The following is a 16317-nucleotide window of genomic DNA, read 5'->3' as shown; positions in this document are numbered from 1 at the left end:
ATGTCTCTGAGTTTGGGGTTTTAAAGATAAACAGAACACGCCTTGGATAGGTGTGTCGGCCAATGATAATGGCCCATCTTGAACAGAGCCTACGCCCCCGAGTGGGTCATTCGGAATCAATTTGCATCTTTATGACTAGAAGGACCTTAAGCTTACTTTGGAAATGGCATATATAGGTAGTTATATATATTTCACGCTATCGATATACAGCTTAATGAATAGATCAGATTTTTAGGATTACAAACATATCAGACATCACACGTCACAGACATAATATTGCAGAATTACCTCTTAATGCACACTTTCAGGCATTTATAAGTGTCTTACATTCATGAAAACATTCGTAGGACATGTTTGCACATTTATAGTTCTGTTACAGGTATTTTAATACACCAACTCTTGTTTTAGTACCGATTTATAGATAGAAACCTAGGGTTCATAGGTATGTGTGTGAACATAGGTGTGTGCGTATCTTCATTTGAACATCTGGCACCCCCCCCCCCCCCCCCCCTTCGCCAAGGAGGGGTGTTAGAGATAACGGTCTTCTTTGATCGTGCCTCGCGAATGAATCGGGCTGGCACGAGGAGGTCTGGGGAGACTCAGTTACGCTGTAAAGGTGTCAGAAATCAATTTAAACCTCAGACTCGTTGGCGCTAGTTGATTTAGATTGGGTGAGTCATAGGTTGTGGGCATTTAGAAACCGTTCGCAGGAATGTGTGCATGGCGTTCGGAATTCATGATTCTCCATTCATACTCTACAGTCCTCCTTTTCGTCAGATGGCGTCCCTGTGGAGACATCATCGGACGACAATCATCACAATGGCGATGCAGGTGAATCATGAGGGTCTTGTAGCAGGTGGTTATTGGGGCTGAAGGCTTAACTCAATGAGGTTGCCGGCGGCTTCTTGCGTGTTATCCTCCTTCCGGGGGTTTCATCGAAAGCCTCCGGACACGGCTTTGGTGAGCCTGATGGTAGCTGCTCGGTTCTCGTTGAGTCTCCTGTACAGGATGAAAGCCAAGCCCAGTGTTAGAATGTGTCTAACTACCATAGAGAGGCACAGCGCCGTGTCGGCTGCGGTCCAGGCTCGGACAACAGGTGAGGTAGTCAAGAGGGGCTGTCGAGACAAAGCTTGTAGGGCAGAGTCGAGGGGAGCAATGTCGATCAGCTGTGACCCCCCTGTCTCAATTTCCAGTTCCAGTTCTGGACCCAGGGTGAAGTTATGGTCCTTGAAGAAGGAGGGGATTTCCAGTTCTGTTTCGTACTCGTGGCTCGGGAGATGATATAATGCCAGGTCATCTACGTGGAGGATGGCACCTTTAGGTACTTGAATCCACATGCTCTGGTTGAGCAGGCTGACACGGGTGGCGGTGTCATGCTGGTCATAGGTAAGAGTAGCCGTGAGTACCGGAGTGTTGACGAGCCACCGGTCACCGATGATCTCTGCTCGGGTTTCTTCCACTTGCATGCGAGGCTTGGCTTCGGCCGGGCAGCGGTTGTCGCTGGACATGGTTTGCAGCCCACAGATTCCATCAGTGTTATCTCTGAGGAAGGGTTTGCTAGGGCAGAGATAGTGAATATCTTTCGTTAATGTGCACATGTGCAGGTTTGGGCCCAGGTACAGCTGTGGATCGCTGTCGTGGTAGGCCACCACGTCTGGGGTGCGGATTTTGATGTGTGTGTTACCCTTCCAAAACCCGACATTGACAATGTCTTTGAGTCTGTAGATTCGGCTTGACTCTATGATGGGTAAGTTCAGGAGGAAGCCCATTTCTCTTTGCTCTGGGTCGACATAGAGTGGGATGGCGCTGCCGAGCGAGTAGGCCAGGTGTACTTGGAGCGGATCAGGTGGTGTGGTGATTGCGGAAGCCAGCACAGTCTGGACAAGGCTCAACGGTAAGAGGTAGGGCGGGATCCTACCCATGGCTAGGCTGTCGATGGATGAGCTCACCTCCCGCAACATGTCTGACATCAGGGCGGTGACTAGCTGAGTTTGGGCAAAGTCATTTTGGAAAACAGTGAACAGCTGTTTCATGGACTTCACAGTCTGGTTCAGCAGGACACTGTGGGTATTGAGAATGACCACAGTTCCTCTCAAGGTCCTTCCAACGGTCTGCAGGGAAGCACTCTGCACGTTGAGCTGCTCTTTTAGCTGTGGGATCTCTGTTTGAATTTCAGCCACCTGTCGTCTCACGGTGGCTAGGTTGACGGCGTTGACACTTGACATACCAATGTTGAACAGAGTTCCAACCGCAGCTGCGGCTCCCAGCAGAGCTCCGAGGAATCGTTTGGGGCGGCGGCTGTGTCCGCCTAATTCTGCTTGGGTGACGGTCATCTTTTCGAGTTGGTTCAGCATGTGCCTGACGTCGGCCTCGGCATGGTTGAGAGAGTCCTCGGTCCATCGGGCCCCGGCCCAGCTGTACTGGGCTGTTGCACTGGGGTAGTGTGCCCGGTACACGTTGCGGGGATCGAGTCGAACGTACACCTTCTGGGTGTGGGTTCGGCAGTTGGTGATCAAGAGACCTGGTTGCTCCCTCAGCACAATGCCTGACGCCGGGCCGGTTGAGATGACGTCAGGTGGTGGTTGCCCTCGGGTCGACTGGACGAGCAGGATGGCGAACCACATCAACATCCTATTAGAGGTGAAAGGGAAGATGTGGAGAGATAGGGGGAGAGAGAGAGAGAGAGGGGGACAGTGTGTCAGCGAGAGTTGTCCTTGGTTTGGCAGGACAGTCTTTTCACTCCTAGGAGGGTAATCAGGTTAGTTTGCATTGGCCTCTCCCCGCCTTTCTCGGCCAACAGCCGAATGTCTTTTAATTTGGTTGCGGTGGACCCATTTGAGCACTGGGTCTTTCTGTCCCCGGCTTAATTGGATTCGGTACGCCACCGGAGAAAGTTTGTCAACAATTTCATGAGGTCCTGTCCAATGGGGTAGGAATTTCTTTGACAGCCGATGGGAGGCTGTGCGTGGTGGCTGCGCGAAGCTGTAATACCAGACCCTGTCACCCACGGCTAGTTCCTGGTGTGACGCTTTCCGGTCATAGTATGCTTTCTGGCCCTCGGCGCTCTTTTGAAGCTGTTGTTGGGCGAAAGCGAAGGTTGCTTTCAGGTGCCGGTGCAGCTCATCGATGTACTGGTGAGTGGTGCAGGCTGTGATAAGACCGGAGTCTCCTGGCTGATACAGCAGGTGCAGTGGAAGTGTCATCTGTCGTCCAGTCATTAGTTCGAAGGGAGACACCTGAGTTGAGTCTTGTGGGGTGGCCCTGAGAGCCATTAACACCAGCGGGAGTTTCACGTCCCAGTCTTTCTGGTTGGCAGCCACATACTTTCTCAGCATGCTGACCACAGTCCGATTCGAACGTTCAACTTGGCCAGATGAAATCGGGTGAAACTCACGTGTAGTTGAACTTGGACCCCCAGGAGTTTCCAGATCTGCTGCATAATCTCAGCTGTAAAGTGAGTACCTCTGTCTGAGTTGACACTCATTGGCAATCCGAATCTGGAGAAGATGTGATTCATCAGGAGGTATGCCGTGGTCTGAGCGGTGTCGTTGGGTGCTGGAAGACACTCTACCCATTTTGTGAACTGGCACACGACTGTGAGGAAGTACTTGTTGCCCTTTGTTGACCTTGGCAGAGGCCCTACCCAGTCGATTTGGAGGTTTAACCATGGGAAGGTGACCCTTCTGCGTTGCAGCGGAGCTCTGTGGTTCGGATTTGCAGGTTGGAACTGGCAGCAAATTAGGCATTCTTTGACATATTCCGCTACGTGTTCTTGCATGCGGGGCCAATATGCCACTTGCTTCAGTGTCTTATAGGTGGCTCTGGTGCCGTGATGTCCAGCACATGGCGCGTCGTGGGCGTATATTAGCATCACCCCCCTTAGACACTGAGGGACCACCAGCCGTGGCGTGGTGGTGTCATCAGGTGTATACCACAGAATGTCGTTAATCACACGCAGCATGTGCTTGATGTCGTGCTGTCGTTTGAGGCACGGGTTGTCAGTGAGATCAGACTGTGTGAGTGGGTGGTTGGAGGGGTCAGAGAGGTGGTTTAGGAAAGTCTTTATGGACATGTCAGTGGCTTGCATGTCCGCTATGTCGTTGTTTGAGATCTGTGGGGTCAGAGTTAGAGGCTGAGAGGCGGGCAGTGCGGCAGGAAAGGTACGTTTGCTGCGGGAAAGCCGGTGATTGGGCTGGAGGTGACCATGGGTTACCGTGCAGTGCGCCAGTCTTGGCAAGGGCATCGGTTTGGTCATTCAAGTCCTTATCGAGGCCTGGTTGCTTGGAGTGGCCTTTCACCTTTTTCCAGAAGACGATCATGTTGTGTTGTCTAGTTAGGTCATCGCATGCCTGAAACAAGTGTTGGTGTTTGACAGGCTTACCGTTCGCAGTCTTAAAGCCATTTTGTTTCCACCCTGGGAGGTGGCATGTGAAACTTAGTCTGGCATAGTTCGAGTCTGTGCAGATCAGGAGTTCTTTGATGTTGTGGGTCGCTGAGATTTGCATGGTTATGAGAATGGCTGCCACCTCAGCATATTGTGATGACTGAGGCCCCAGCCTGAAGTGTTGAGGTGGGCAAGGCCGATCATTGACCCATAACACACCCGCGCCAGCTTGGCGGATGCCCTCTTGGTTGTAGGAACATCCATCGACGTAAGCTGTGGGCATACCTTGGCACGTGTTGTCTTCGAAGTATCTGTGACACGTCTGTGGTTGTGGTTCTTCCACATTAGCTGTCACAGGTGGTGCGTTATCAGAGCAGTTCTGGCAGGCAGCCAGGCCGTTGCCTAGCGCTGACTTGTGGTTCTGGGCATATCTTGCCTCAACATTGCGCCCTTGGAGGGCCATCAACCACGTGGCGATGCGGGAATTGGTGACCACGCCATCGCGGATGCGTTGGCTGTTGAGGAACATGACAGGCTGGTGACAAGTCTCAATGATAACTTTCTGAGCTCCAATGTAGTTGGAGAATCGTTGTATGGCCCATACAGTGCAAAGCAGCGCTTTTTCACAGTCTGAGAATTTAGTCTCTGGTGGAAGGAGTGTCTTGCTGGCATATGCTACAACTCTTTTGTCTTGATCGTGTCGTTGGTACAGGCCAGCGCTGAGACAGTGGTTGGAGAATCCGGCTTCTAAGTAGAATTCTCTTTGTGGGTCAGGGTAAGCCAGACATGGAGCTGTGCACAGGTGACGTTTCAGCTCAGTCATGGCATTGTCCTGGACGGCTGTCCAGACAAACGGGCAGTCTTTTTTCAGCAGGGCAGTCAGAGGCTTTGCAATGTCTGAATAGCTTTCGATGAACTGCCGTGAGTAGTTGCACACCCCCAGGAAACTTCGCAGTTCTGAGAGGTTGGTGGGTGGTTTGATGTTTTGAACAGCTTGAATGCGGCTGGACTGTGGTTCGATGCCCTGTGACCCGATCAGTAGTCCCACGTAGTTGACCTTGGTTCGACACCATTGTCCTTTGTGGAGGGCAATCTTGGCTCCCGCAGCTGATAATTGGTTCAAAACATAGTCTATTTCTTTCAGGTAATCGGTTACTGTTGTGCTTTTCATCAGCACGTCGTCCACATAGATGAGGTTGTCTCTCATCCTTGCATCGGGGCATGCTTTGTTCAGGAAGATGTTAAATTCGGCGGGTGAGTTAGCATAGCCGAATGGGCACCTGGTGAAAGTGAATTGTCTGTTACCGAACGTGAAAGCAAGCTTGTGCTGATCATCTGGATGCACAGGTATGGTCCAAAACCCTGAGGCCACGTCAAGTGTGGAGAAGATTGTGGCTCCCCTGATTCTGGGTATTTCTTGCTCTAGCTGGGTCATGGGCCATCTTGACAGTGGCACCTGTTGATTCAGTTTTCGGTAGTCGATGGTGGGTCGCCACTTGCCGTTTGGTTTGATTACCGGCCAGATAGGAGCAGAATAGGTGCTATTGCATGGGCAAATTACACCTTTTTCAAGCATAGAGTCAATGATTTCTTGCACCGGTTCGTGTGATGCGATGGGGATCTTGTACTGCCTGACGAAGGTGGGAGGAGCCTCAGGGGGCGTTGGAATGCGCACGGTGTGAAGGTGGGTGAGACCACAATCTAGAGAGTCTTTGGCAAATGACGCTTTGAATTTGTAAAGGACTTGTCTTAGTCTTTGTAGATCTTCATCCACTTTGATTGCATCGGCGTCTTTTAGAATTTGCTGAACTTGGGTCTTAAAACCTGTATATGGCTCCTCTGTGGGTGAATCGCCTGTTGTGTTTGCAGGCGCAGGTGCAGGAGTTGCATCAGTCTCGCAGGTAAATTGTTTGGAAACTGTGTAGACGGCAAGGTGTTTGTCCTCCGTCAGTTCCGTTCTGCAGACTTGATCTTTGTCCATCGGCATGACAGAGGCGATGGAGATGATCTTGAAAGGTGCTGTGCGCAGTGTGTCGTCTGTGCACCCTTCGGGTATCATTGAAACTGGAATTGGCCCAATGACAGGTAAAGTAGGTTCAAAATCAGGAAAGTCATGGCTTACTAGCCATCCTAGCCGATAGGCTTTTGGAATTGTGATGTCCACTGCAATGCAGTTGTTGAAAAGGATGTAGATGGCCCGAGATGACACTTCAGTGAGGGGTGTGGCCTCAAGTGTGAGTCCAAGTTCAAGGCATTCGGGCGAAGGTTGAAAGAAACCCAGTGTGTGGTTTAGGATTTGGCCACACCGTATGTTCAATCGAACAGCGACCCCTTTGGTGTAGGCAGGCACTACAGTTGCCTGTTCGCTGATTAGGGTGCAAATTTCTGGGATGGTTTGGCCTGACAGAAGATTGTCAGTGTGTGTAGGAACAACAGCTGTTTGTAAAGTCAGTGGGGCCCACAGTACCTCATTAATAAAATCCACATGAGCCTGGAGGCGAATCAGAATGTCTGCTCCAATGTAGACATCGTGGGGCAGGTCCGTAATGATCAAGAAGTAATGAGTTAGGCACCGATGGTTCCAGTTCAAGTTCAAAGCACAGATACCTTTTGGAGTCACCAGGTTTAAGGGGCATGAGTTCAAAGGGAAACGTGTGCGTTTGCTGGCAGAAGGAAGGTCTGGCGTGACTTTACTTAGATCGTTGAAAAGTGACAGGCTGACAGCGGAATTGTCGGCGCATAGAGCGAGAACAATGTCTGTGGTGGTTATACCATTCAGCTGTAGTTCGGTGTTGACCTTGGGGCAGAAGGACTCAGAGTCTTTGGTGAGTTGAAAAGTGCAGAGTAATGAACTTGAATCTCGGTCAGGTGCTGAGTCTGTGTCTCCCTGGCTGGCGGCGAAAGTTCCCGTGACCTCTGTGACCTGACAGTCTGGCTCAGTTGACCTGGGTGGCTGACAGGGGAGGGGTTCTCGCACTTGAGCCCAGATTTTCAGTTGTCTGAAATCCAGCAGGGGCTCGAAGCGATCTAGTAGATCTTTGCCGATGAGGAGGGGGTACGTGTCCATTGGTGAAATGTACACAGGGTGTAATAAACCCATGGGACCAAGTGTTAAGTGAATTGGAGCTATTCGTTCAAGCCGAATGTCAGTTTGGCTGTAAGATCGCACATTCAGCTCACAATTCTGAGATTTTAGAGTTCTGTTCTGTCTGTTAGCTTCAAATCTGAGTCTTTCAAAGAGTTCGGCTGATATCAAAGTGAGGTCCGATCCGGTGTCGACCAGAGCTTCGAGCTTCACCACATTTTCCACTGTGATAGTGTTACGACCCTGTGTTCTGCTTGCTCGCCTGCTGGTGGCGGTGTTGCTCTGAGAGAGCGTGGGAGATCGCACACACCTGCTTCCTCCGATCATCTTTGATTATGAAGAGGATAAAACCTTGGATTGAACATCTCATCTTCACTTCGTCCAGGGGGACTGACAGCCTCTGGCGAAGTCATTCGAACCTTTTGATTTACAGCCCATACCAACCTTCTTTTACTCCCCAACCGGATTATGATTTTTGACCCTTTTGATTTGAAACCCTAGACTTTGTTATATTCAGTTTATTGTGATTTTTGAGGACGAATAAAATCTTGCAAGTCATTTTCGGTGTACTTGTTTACTTTATGTACGGCCGAAACGAGCTGGCCGTAACATAAATTGGAGTCTCGTCCGCGATCCTATTGGGGTAGGAAACGTTGGTAAGTATGGGTTGTATGTGTGTATGTTTTTGTGAATGGTTACCTTTATAAATGAGAACTCTGGTGAGTTAGAGTGTTTCCAGCTGGATTGTGAATACAATCCTTCCGTCGGAGCACTGTTTGTTGTTTTGTTTTGTTATTTTGCCTTTCTTGTTTTTGGAGGTTATCCTGGGTGGAGATTAACTCTCTGTAGGGGGTACGCTTCCGGACTTTCAGTTTGACTGATAGTTGCGGAGTTCAGCGTTTAATGTCGCCTCGAGCCCGGTACATCTCTGAAGACCAGGTAGGATTTAGTTAGTGTTTTTCTGAGTTAGGAGCTGGAGTTCTCTTATATTATAAGTGGTAAATCCATTCTACAAAAAAAAAAAAAAAGGGAAAATCGTTGAGATTGCGTGTATAGTGCAGTTTATTTTACGCTTACACTGTGTTTTGACTTGTGGGAAGTCTTTGAAAATTTTGTGAATGAGGTTGCGTAATACGGTGACGTAGTTCCTTTTTGAAGCTGTGGCTGGGAATTGTATTTTGAGTAAACAGCGTCTCACGTGTGTTAGCTAGTAGTTTCGATTGTGTTATTGTGCATAAAACATACGAACGAAATGTCTTCGGTGGTCGAGGATTTCTTTGCGTGTCCATCAGAAGCTTTGCTTGAGAGTTGTACAAAGGAGCAGTTGGTGCAAATCGCCGAACGCTTCAGTGTCGATTTTACTTCTCAGGAGAAGAGGCTGAGGGAGACTATGGTGACTACTTTGAAGCGGTCACTTGTTGATAGAGGAGTTATAGAGGTAAGCACAGAGCTAATCACTCCGAGTGAATCGTTTGTGTCTACTCCTGCTGAGGTTTATAGTGAAAGTGAGACGAAATTTCCTGAATTGTCTTTGCAAGAGAAGCAATTGTGTTTAGATGCCGCGAAAATTCGTGCTGAACGAGATGATCGCGCTATGAAAGAGCGAGCGGTAGAAAGAGAATTTGAAGAGAGGAAATTAAATCATCAGTTAGCTATGCGAAGAATGGAGCTTGATTTAGAAGAGAGAACGCTTCAGTTAGAGAAGGAACGTGACGAGAGAGCATTTGAGATAAAAAAGTTGGAGTTAGAATTAGCAGCAAAGACGGCTGAAGCTTCACAAGCGAATGTGCCTCCTGTTCCACAACAGCATGCGAATGCAGGTGAACCTGTGTTTGATGTTCACAGAAATATGAGATTAGTGCCGCCATTTTCTGAAAAGGAAGTGGATAAATATTTCTATCACTTTGAACGTGTTGCTTTATCCATGAAATGGCCGAAAAGCTTTTGGACTTTATTATTACAGTGTGTGTTCACAGGTAAAGCTCAGGAAGTTTATTCTGCACTCTCACTGGAACAGAGTGGTGAGTATGATGTTGTGAAGTCTGCTGTGTTACATGCATATGAACTCGTGCCTGAGGCATATCGTCAGAAATTTAGGACTTTGAGTAAAGCTGATGAATGTACTCATGTTGAGTTTGCAAGAGAAAAAGAGAACTTATTTGATCGTTGGTGCACTTCAATGAAGGTTACAACTAGAGAGCAGTTAAGAGAATTAGTGCTCTTAGAGGAGTTTAAACATTGTGTTCCTCATGCTGTAGCTACGCATCTCACTGAACACAAGGTGAATACACTTTCAGAAGCTGCTATCATGGCTGATGAATTCGTATTAACCCATTGTGAGTCATTCAGTTCAGTCGGTCTTAAAACCAACAATATGAGTAAGTCTAAGTTTTGCTTTCAACCTAAGACAAAGTCTCCTGTGATGAGTAGGAATAGTAAGACAACAGCTGCTGAACATTCTAGTAAACCTGTAGTCTCACGAGACATGGTTTGCTTTTATTGTAAAAAGCCTGGTCATAAAATATCTGACTGTCAGATACTCAAGAGGAAAGAGAGATTGTCGAAACCTGTTGCTTTGGTTTCTACCTCACCATTTACTATTGACACTCGTGATGAGAAAGATCGTCATTTGTCCAGTTCTGGTGATAAATCTGTTGATCAGTGTACAATTTCTTCTGTTGATTATACACCTTTTATCACAGAAGGAAATGTGTCATTGCCTGGTTCAAATGAAACGGTGCCAATACGTCTTCTTCGAGATACAGGGGCTGCGCAGTCGTTTCTGTTAGAGGGAATTTTACCCTTGACTTCTGAAACCGCTACTGGAACTCATGTGTTAGTGCGAGGTTTTGAGATGGGGTTTGTTGAAGTGCCTTTGCATCGAATCCATCTTTCCTCTGCCATTGTATCTGGTGATGTAGTAGTTGGTGTTCGTTCTGCACTTCCAGTCCCTGGGATTACATTTATTCTGGGAAATGATTTAGCTGGTGGGAATGTTTGGGGTTGGAGTGAAGTGGCAGCTCCACCCATAATAGCATCTACACCTAGGAAATCTGATGTTGGAAATTGTAGAGAATTTCCTGATTTGTTTCCAGCTTGTGCAGTTACTCGATCAATGGCTAAACCATTATCTGAAAATCAAGTTGAAGTTCCACTGCATGATACCTTCTTCTATACTGTTCATACAGGTGATTCAGGATCGGATGTATCCAAGAGTCCTGAGCAAGGAGACCTGAAGTCCTGTTCTTCGTTGTCTTCTGACCAGAAAGAATCGACAGTGTTGCGACATGAATCTAACGATACATTAGAGGTTCTGTCCACTCTTGAGAAAACCAATGTTGATCTCTCTGATGTTGATTGTTCTCTGACTTCTTTGTTCCAGATTTCTCGAGAGGATTTGATTAGAGCTCAACAGAGCGACGACAGTCTTAAAACCTTATTCTCTGAAGTAGGGTCTAAGAAGTGTTCTGATCCTCAGTCTTCTTCGTACTTTCTTGATGATGGTCTGCTTTGTCGGAAAGTGGTGTTGCATGAAGATGTTTCTCCTGAACCTAAAATTCAGATTGTGGTTCCTTTTACGATGAGGGAATCCGTGTTGCATTTAGCTCATCAAGGACTTGCTGGTCATACCGGAGTTCGTAAAACGTACGATCGAGTCTTACGACAGTTCTATTGGCCGAAGGTGAAACGAGATGTGGCAAAACATATTCGATCTTGTCATACATGCCAGATCACCGGTAAGCCAAATCAAAAGTTACCTGTTGCTCCGTTGCAACCTATTTCCGTCGGTTCCACTCCTTTTGAGTATTTGATAGTTGACTGTGTTGGTCCTTTGCCTCGGTCCAAGACTGGTCACCAATACCTTTTAACCATTATGTGTCAGACTACTCGTTATCCGGCTGCTTATCCGTTAAGGTCCATTACTACTAAATCTGTCTTGAAGGCTCTCACTAATTTCATGTCGACCTTTGGAATACCTAAAGTCATTCAATCTGATCAGGGTTCGAACTTTATGTCAAAACAGTTCTCAAAAGCCCTGCGTCAACTTCGAGTGAAACACAATATTTCTAGTGCTTATCATCCACAGAGTCAAGGAGTTCTTGAAAGGTTTCATCAAACCCTGAAGTCCCTTTTGAGGTCATATTGTGTGGAACTCGATGCGGATTGGGAAGAAGGTCTGCCATGGATGTTGTTAGCGATCCGTGAGGTAATCCAAGAAAGTCTTGGGTTTAGCCCAAATGAATTAGTGTTCGGACATGTAGTGCGAGGACCTACAACTGTGTTAGCTGAGGAGTGGCGAATGTCTAAACCTTCTGGAAATATTTCAGATTATGTGAGTGGATTCCGGCGTAGATTATATGAGGCACGAGCTCTTGCTAAAAAGAAATTGAGTAAGTCTCAAATAAAAATGCAACAACGCTTTGACAAGAAAGCTAAATTAAGAGAATTTCAGGTGGGTGAACAAGTATTGGCTTTATTGTCTCTACCTGCAAATCCATTTCAGGCTAAATTTACAGGCCCTTACAAGATAGTTAAACGTCTTTCTGATAATAACTATCTGTTGAATACTCCTGATCGGAGGAAGAAGGTACAAGTATGTCACAGTAACCTGTTGAAATTGTACATAGTTCCTGTTCGTCCCGTTACTGTTAATGTGGTAAACTCTTGTGATTCTTTTCCAGAATTGTCATCTTCCTTTCGTAGCCCGAGTAAGGATTCTTTGGAGAATGCTGATGAGGATGAGAGTTTTCTTTCTCGAGAAAAGGTCGACGGGCGACTTAAGAACTCTGAGATTCTTCTTAATCTGTCCTCTCATCTTTCTTATCTGACAGAGAAGGAGAGGAGTGATGTCACTGAGTTGGTGATGTCATTTCCCTCTCTTTTCCGTGATGTTCCTGGTCGTACATCTATCATAGAACATGATATCGACGTAGGAGCCTCATGTCCTGTTAAACAGAACGCATATCGAGTCAATCCTTTTAAAAGAGATTTGCTGAAACAAGAGGTGAACTATCTACTTGCTCATGATCTGGCTGAATGTAGTTTCAGTTCATGGAGTTCCCCTTGTGTTCTGGTAAATAAATCTGATGGCTCATATCGATTCTGCACAGATTATCGAAAACTAAATTCTGTTACTAAGCCGGATTGCTTCCCTTTGCCTCGAGTTGATGACTGCGTCGATCATGTTGGCTCTGCTCGATATGTTAGTAAGTTCGATCTCCTAAAGGGATATTGGCAGGTGCCGCTGACTTGTCGAGCGAAGGAATTATCCGCCTTCGTCACACCTGATGCTTTCCTGCAGTATACGGTTATGCCTTTCGGAGTGCGAAATGCACCCGCGACGTTCCAGCGTCTCGTAAATCGTATACTGTATGGAATGTCAGGATGTGAGGCATATCTTGACGACGTGGTGTTGTATAATTCCTCCTGGTCTGAACATCTTAACCAGATTAAGGAATTGTTTTCTCGTTTAGCAAAGGCTAATCTGACCATAAACCTCGCTAAATCGGAATTCGCGAAGGCAACCGTTACCTACTTAGGTAAAGTCGTGGGAAACGGTTGTGTAAAGCCTGTCGAGACCAAGGTTGAAGCCATTTGTGATTTTCCCGTACCCACCACTCGTCGTGAATTGCGACGGTTTCTCGGTATGGTGGGATATTACCGGGGCTTCTGTGAAAATTTCGCCAGTGTGGTCTCCCCTCTTACCGATTTATTGAGTCCAAAGTTGACTTTTCAGTGGTCTGAGCTCTGTCAACAAGCTTTTGATAATTGTAAAGCGTTGTTGGCGTGTGCCCCTGTTTTAACAGCCCCGGATTTTGAGAAATCTTTTAGCCTTGCAATCGATGCAAGTGCTTGTGGTGCGGGTGCTGTCCTCTTACAGGAGGATTCGAACAAGGTTCTACATCCTGTAAGTTACTTTTCAAAAAAGTTTAATCGACATCAACAGGTATACTCTACCATTGAGAAGGAAGCTCTCGCCCTAGTGTTGGCCGTGCAACATTTTGAGGTATACCTAGGGTCCATCGCTGCACCGATTATCATCTATACGGATCATAATCCGTTGGTTTTCTTGAATCGAATGAGAAATCGAAATCAGCGACTTATGCGATGGAGTCTCATTTTACAACCTTTCCACCTTGAGATTCAACACATTCGAGGAAAAGATAATGTCATAGCTGACACCCTTTCCAGAGCATAACCTAACCTCTGCGTTGTCCATTTTCTTTTCTCTGCATCTCTAGGGCCCAGAGGTGCTGGAAAATGAAGAGAAGACGACGTCCAGAATGTCATTGCGCTTGTTTTGGGTTGTGCTTAATTGTTTTTTTTTTCTTGTTTTTTTAGATTCGTGGCCGAATCTTTTTCTTTTGGAGGGAGGTGTTACGACCCTGTGTTCTGCTTGCTCGCCTGCTGGTGGCGGTGTTGCTCTGAGAGAGCGTGGGAGATCGCACACACCTGCTTCCTCCGATCATCTTTGATTATGAAGAGGATAAAACCTTGGATTGAACATCTCATCTTCACTTCGTCCAGGGGGACTGACAGCCTCTGGCGAAGTCATTCGAACCTTTTGATTTACAGCCCATACCAACCTTCTTTTACTCCCCAACCGGATTATGATTTTTGACCCTTTTGATTTGAAACCCTAGACTTTGTTATATTCAGTTTATTGTGATTTTTGAGGACGAATAAAATCTTGCAAGTCATTTTCGGTGTACTTGTTTACTTTATGTACGGCCGAAACGAGCTGGCCGTAACATAAATAAAGATAAAGTTTGCGTGCTAGTCCTTTTTCGACCAGGTTCCCCAGGAGTTTTAGTGTCGGGGATGTGTGGTGATAGACAAACAGTTAGGGTCGGTATCTTGGGCTTCGTTGCGGAGACACACAACCAAAACCGCACTTTCTGGTATCTCAGGGGTTTGCTCACTGGTGTGCTGGGTGTGGTTGTCCGCATCTGGATGTGCGGTTGTCAATAGCAGCGAGTGGGTGTCATTGTCCCTTGGTGTTGTGACAGCTGGTTCTGTGGTCTGTGTCAGGAGAACAGTGTTCGTGGTGCTTGGTTCAGTAGGAGGGCTATCGGGAAGGGTGTTACTCCTTACCCTTAGTCACGAGGAGTCTGGCTTGTCCCCTTTGTCGGTTTTGTCGGTCCCCTCTAGTGCCAGCTGTGAGTGCTGATCAGTGATAGGGCAGATAGAGGGAGTTTTGACAGTCTTTTCAGAAGCAATTTTCTGTTTGATAAACGCTTTGTGGGCTAAATCTCGCAGTTGCTGGGTACTCAATGTGCGAGGGCAGGCCAGGACTCCTAAGTGATGGCTCACTGTGGGATGCAGGTTTCGGAGAAACAAAGTTCGGAAGTTAAAGTCCTCCTCCATCCCGGGATCATTCCTTGCCCCAAAGTAGGCCTGTCTGATGCGAGTGTAAAAGGCCTGCGGAGTTTCTAAACGTGCCTGCTTGAGGCTCATCGCGGTGATGAGTCCTTGATCAGTGTCTGGATCAGAGAATTCCCTGACGAATGCCTGTCGCAGTTGCTGATAGTCCGCCTTAACTGAATCTGGTTGGCGATCCAGAAAACTGCGTACGTCCCGACTAGACGTAATTCGAAGCAGGTATAATCTGTCCCACGGGGTGACGTGGGGAACAGTGTATAAGTGGAAGTCAATGTCTTTCAAGTAGGCATGCACATCATGGCCTCCGGCAGGGTTTGGGGTGAAGGTAGGAATGTTCCGGGCCAACTTGTCAAGTTCCTTAAAGGCCATGCCGTGATAAGTGGCAAGGGCTTTCTGGGGCGCCCCTCCTTTTCCTGAGGGCGAGGGCTCTTGTAGACTGTCCGTCGATATCTGGGACGGTGGCCGTTCGCTTCCCTTCACAGTTCTGTGTTCTTGGCTGAAGTGTGCAGACTGACCGGTCAGAGAAAACTTGGTAGTGTGTGTCTCTCTTTCCGGGTCACTTTGAAGTTTATAGGAGTGTTTTAACTCACGGTGGACAGCGTCGAGCTCATCTTTATAAAGTTCTTTTTGCTGGATAAGTTCATTTATTTCAGCTCTGGCCACCTTCAAGTGTTTCTCACAGGCTTTGGCTTTGGCGTCTCTTTCTTTTAGTTCATTGTTTGCTCTCTCAAGGAGAGCTTCACCTTGTTGCAGTTTTTCGGTGAGTGTCTCTCTGGCTTTTCTTTCTTTTAGTTCCTTTTGGTCGGTGTCTAGACGAAGGTTTTCCAGAGCAGTTTGAAGTTCTTCTACTTCCTTTCGTGGCTCTGAGTCCGTTTCCTCCTCATCCTGCTCCTCGTTCTCGAGTAGTAGCTGGTCGAGCCGACTTTGGGTCTTTGCTTGGTCGCGCCGGGCCTCCTCCGCTTGGAACCGCAGAGTTGCCGTCTCCTGGTCCAGGTTGATGGCGTGTCTTTCGTGGAGGCGGGCTTGTGCGACGAGCGTATGGGCCAGGTTTCCCATGATTCGGGCCCATTCTTTGTGGTTGTAGCTCTGAGTTGGGTCATGCCTCATCAGCGAGTCCAGGTCGGTGTCCAGCTGCGCCTGATCCCGGGGCTCGGAGTCGCCGGTATCCCTGGGCAGGACGGTGGCTGTCATGGCATTCAGCCATGTCTCGAGGCTGCCCCAGTGGGCTGCTGGGCTGGGAGACCGGGACATACTGGCCACTGCGGGCGAGAGGAGCACAACACACACACGCACACCCAGACCAAATGCAAATTTGTTCTACAATTTATGCGCTTATACCCTTAATACGGGCGATGCCGTTTACCGTACTTTGTCTAACTGTTGCAGACAGTTAGGTAGGGACAAATTGTTTAGGTCAGAGCAGGGCCTAAATAAAGATTTGACAGGGCCGGAGCCTAGTAGGTCA

At 47.6% G+C, this 16317-nt stretch overlaps 1 protein-coding gene across 1 annotated transcript; it reads right to left on the bottom strand.

Moving 5' to 3' along the window:
- Positions 1 to 14570: 14570 nt before the first annotated feature.
- LOC130075689 (uncharacterized) lies at positions 14571 to 16103 on the bottom strand. The gene has a single exon (XM_056240432.1). The coding sequence runs from the start codon at positions 16101 to 16103 to the stop codon at positions 14571 to 14573; it is 1533 nt and encodes a 510-aa protein (XP_056096407.1).
- Between the last annotated feature and the right edge of the window lie 214 nt (positions 16104 to 16317).

Source organism: Rhinichthys klamathensis, unplaced genomic scaffold (assembly GCF_029890125.1).
Source record: "Rhinichthys klamathensis goyatoka isolate OS25496 unplaced genomic scaffold, OSU_Roscu_1.1 h1tg000599l_1, whole genome shotgun sequence".
NCBI classification, from domain to species: domain Eukaryota; kingdom Metazoa; phylum Chordata; class Actinopteri; order Cypriniformes; family Leuciscidae; genus Rhinichthys; species Rhinichthys klamathensis.
The sequence above is the reverse complement of the archived record's forward strand: the minus strand, read 5'-3'. Positions and strand labels throughout refer to the sequence as shown.

What these genes read in the sequence shown, in the direction of transcription:
- LOC130075689 (XM_056240432.1), bottom strand. Translation starts at nt 16,103, where the DNA reads ATGTCCCGGTCTCCCAGCCCAGCAGCCCACTGGGGCAGCCTCGAGACA.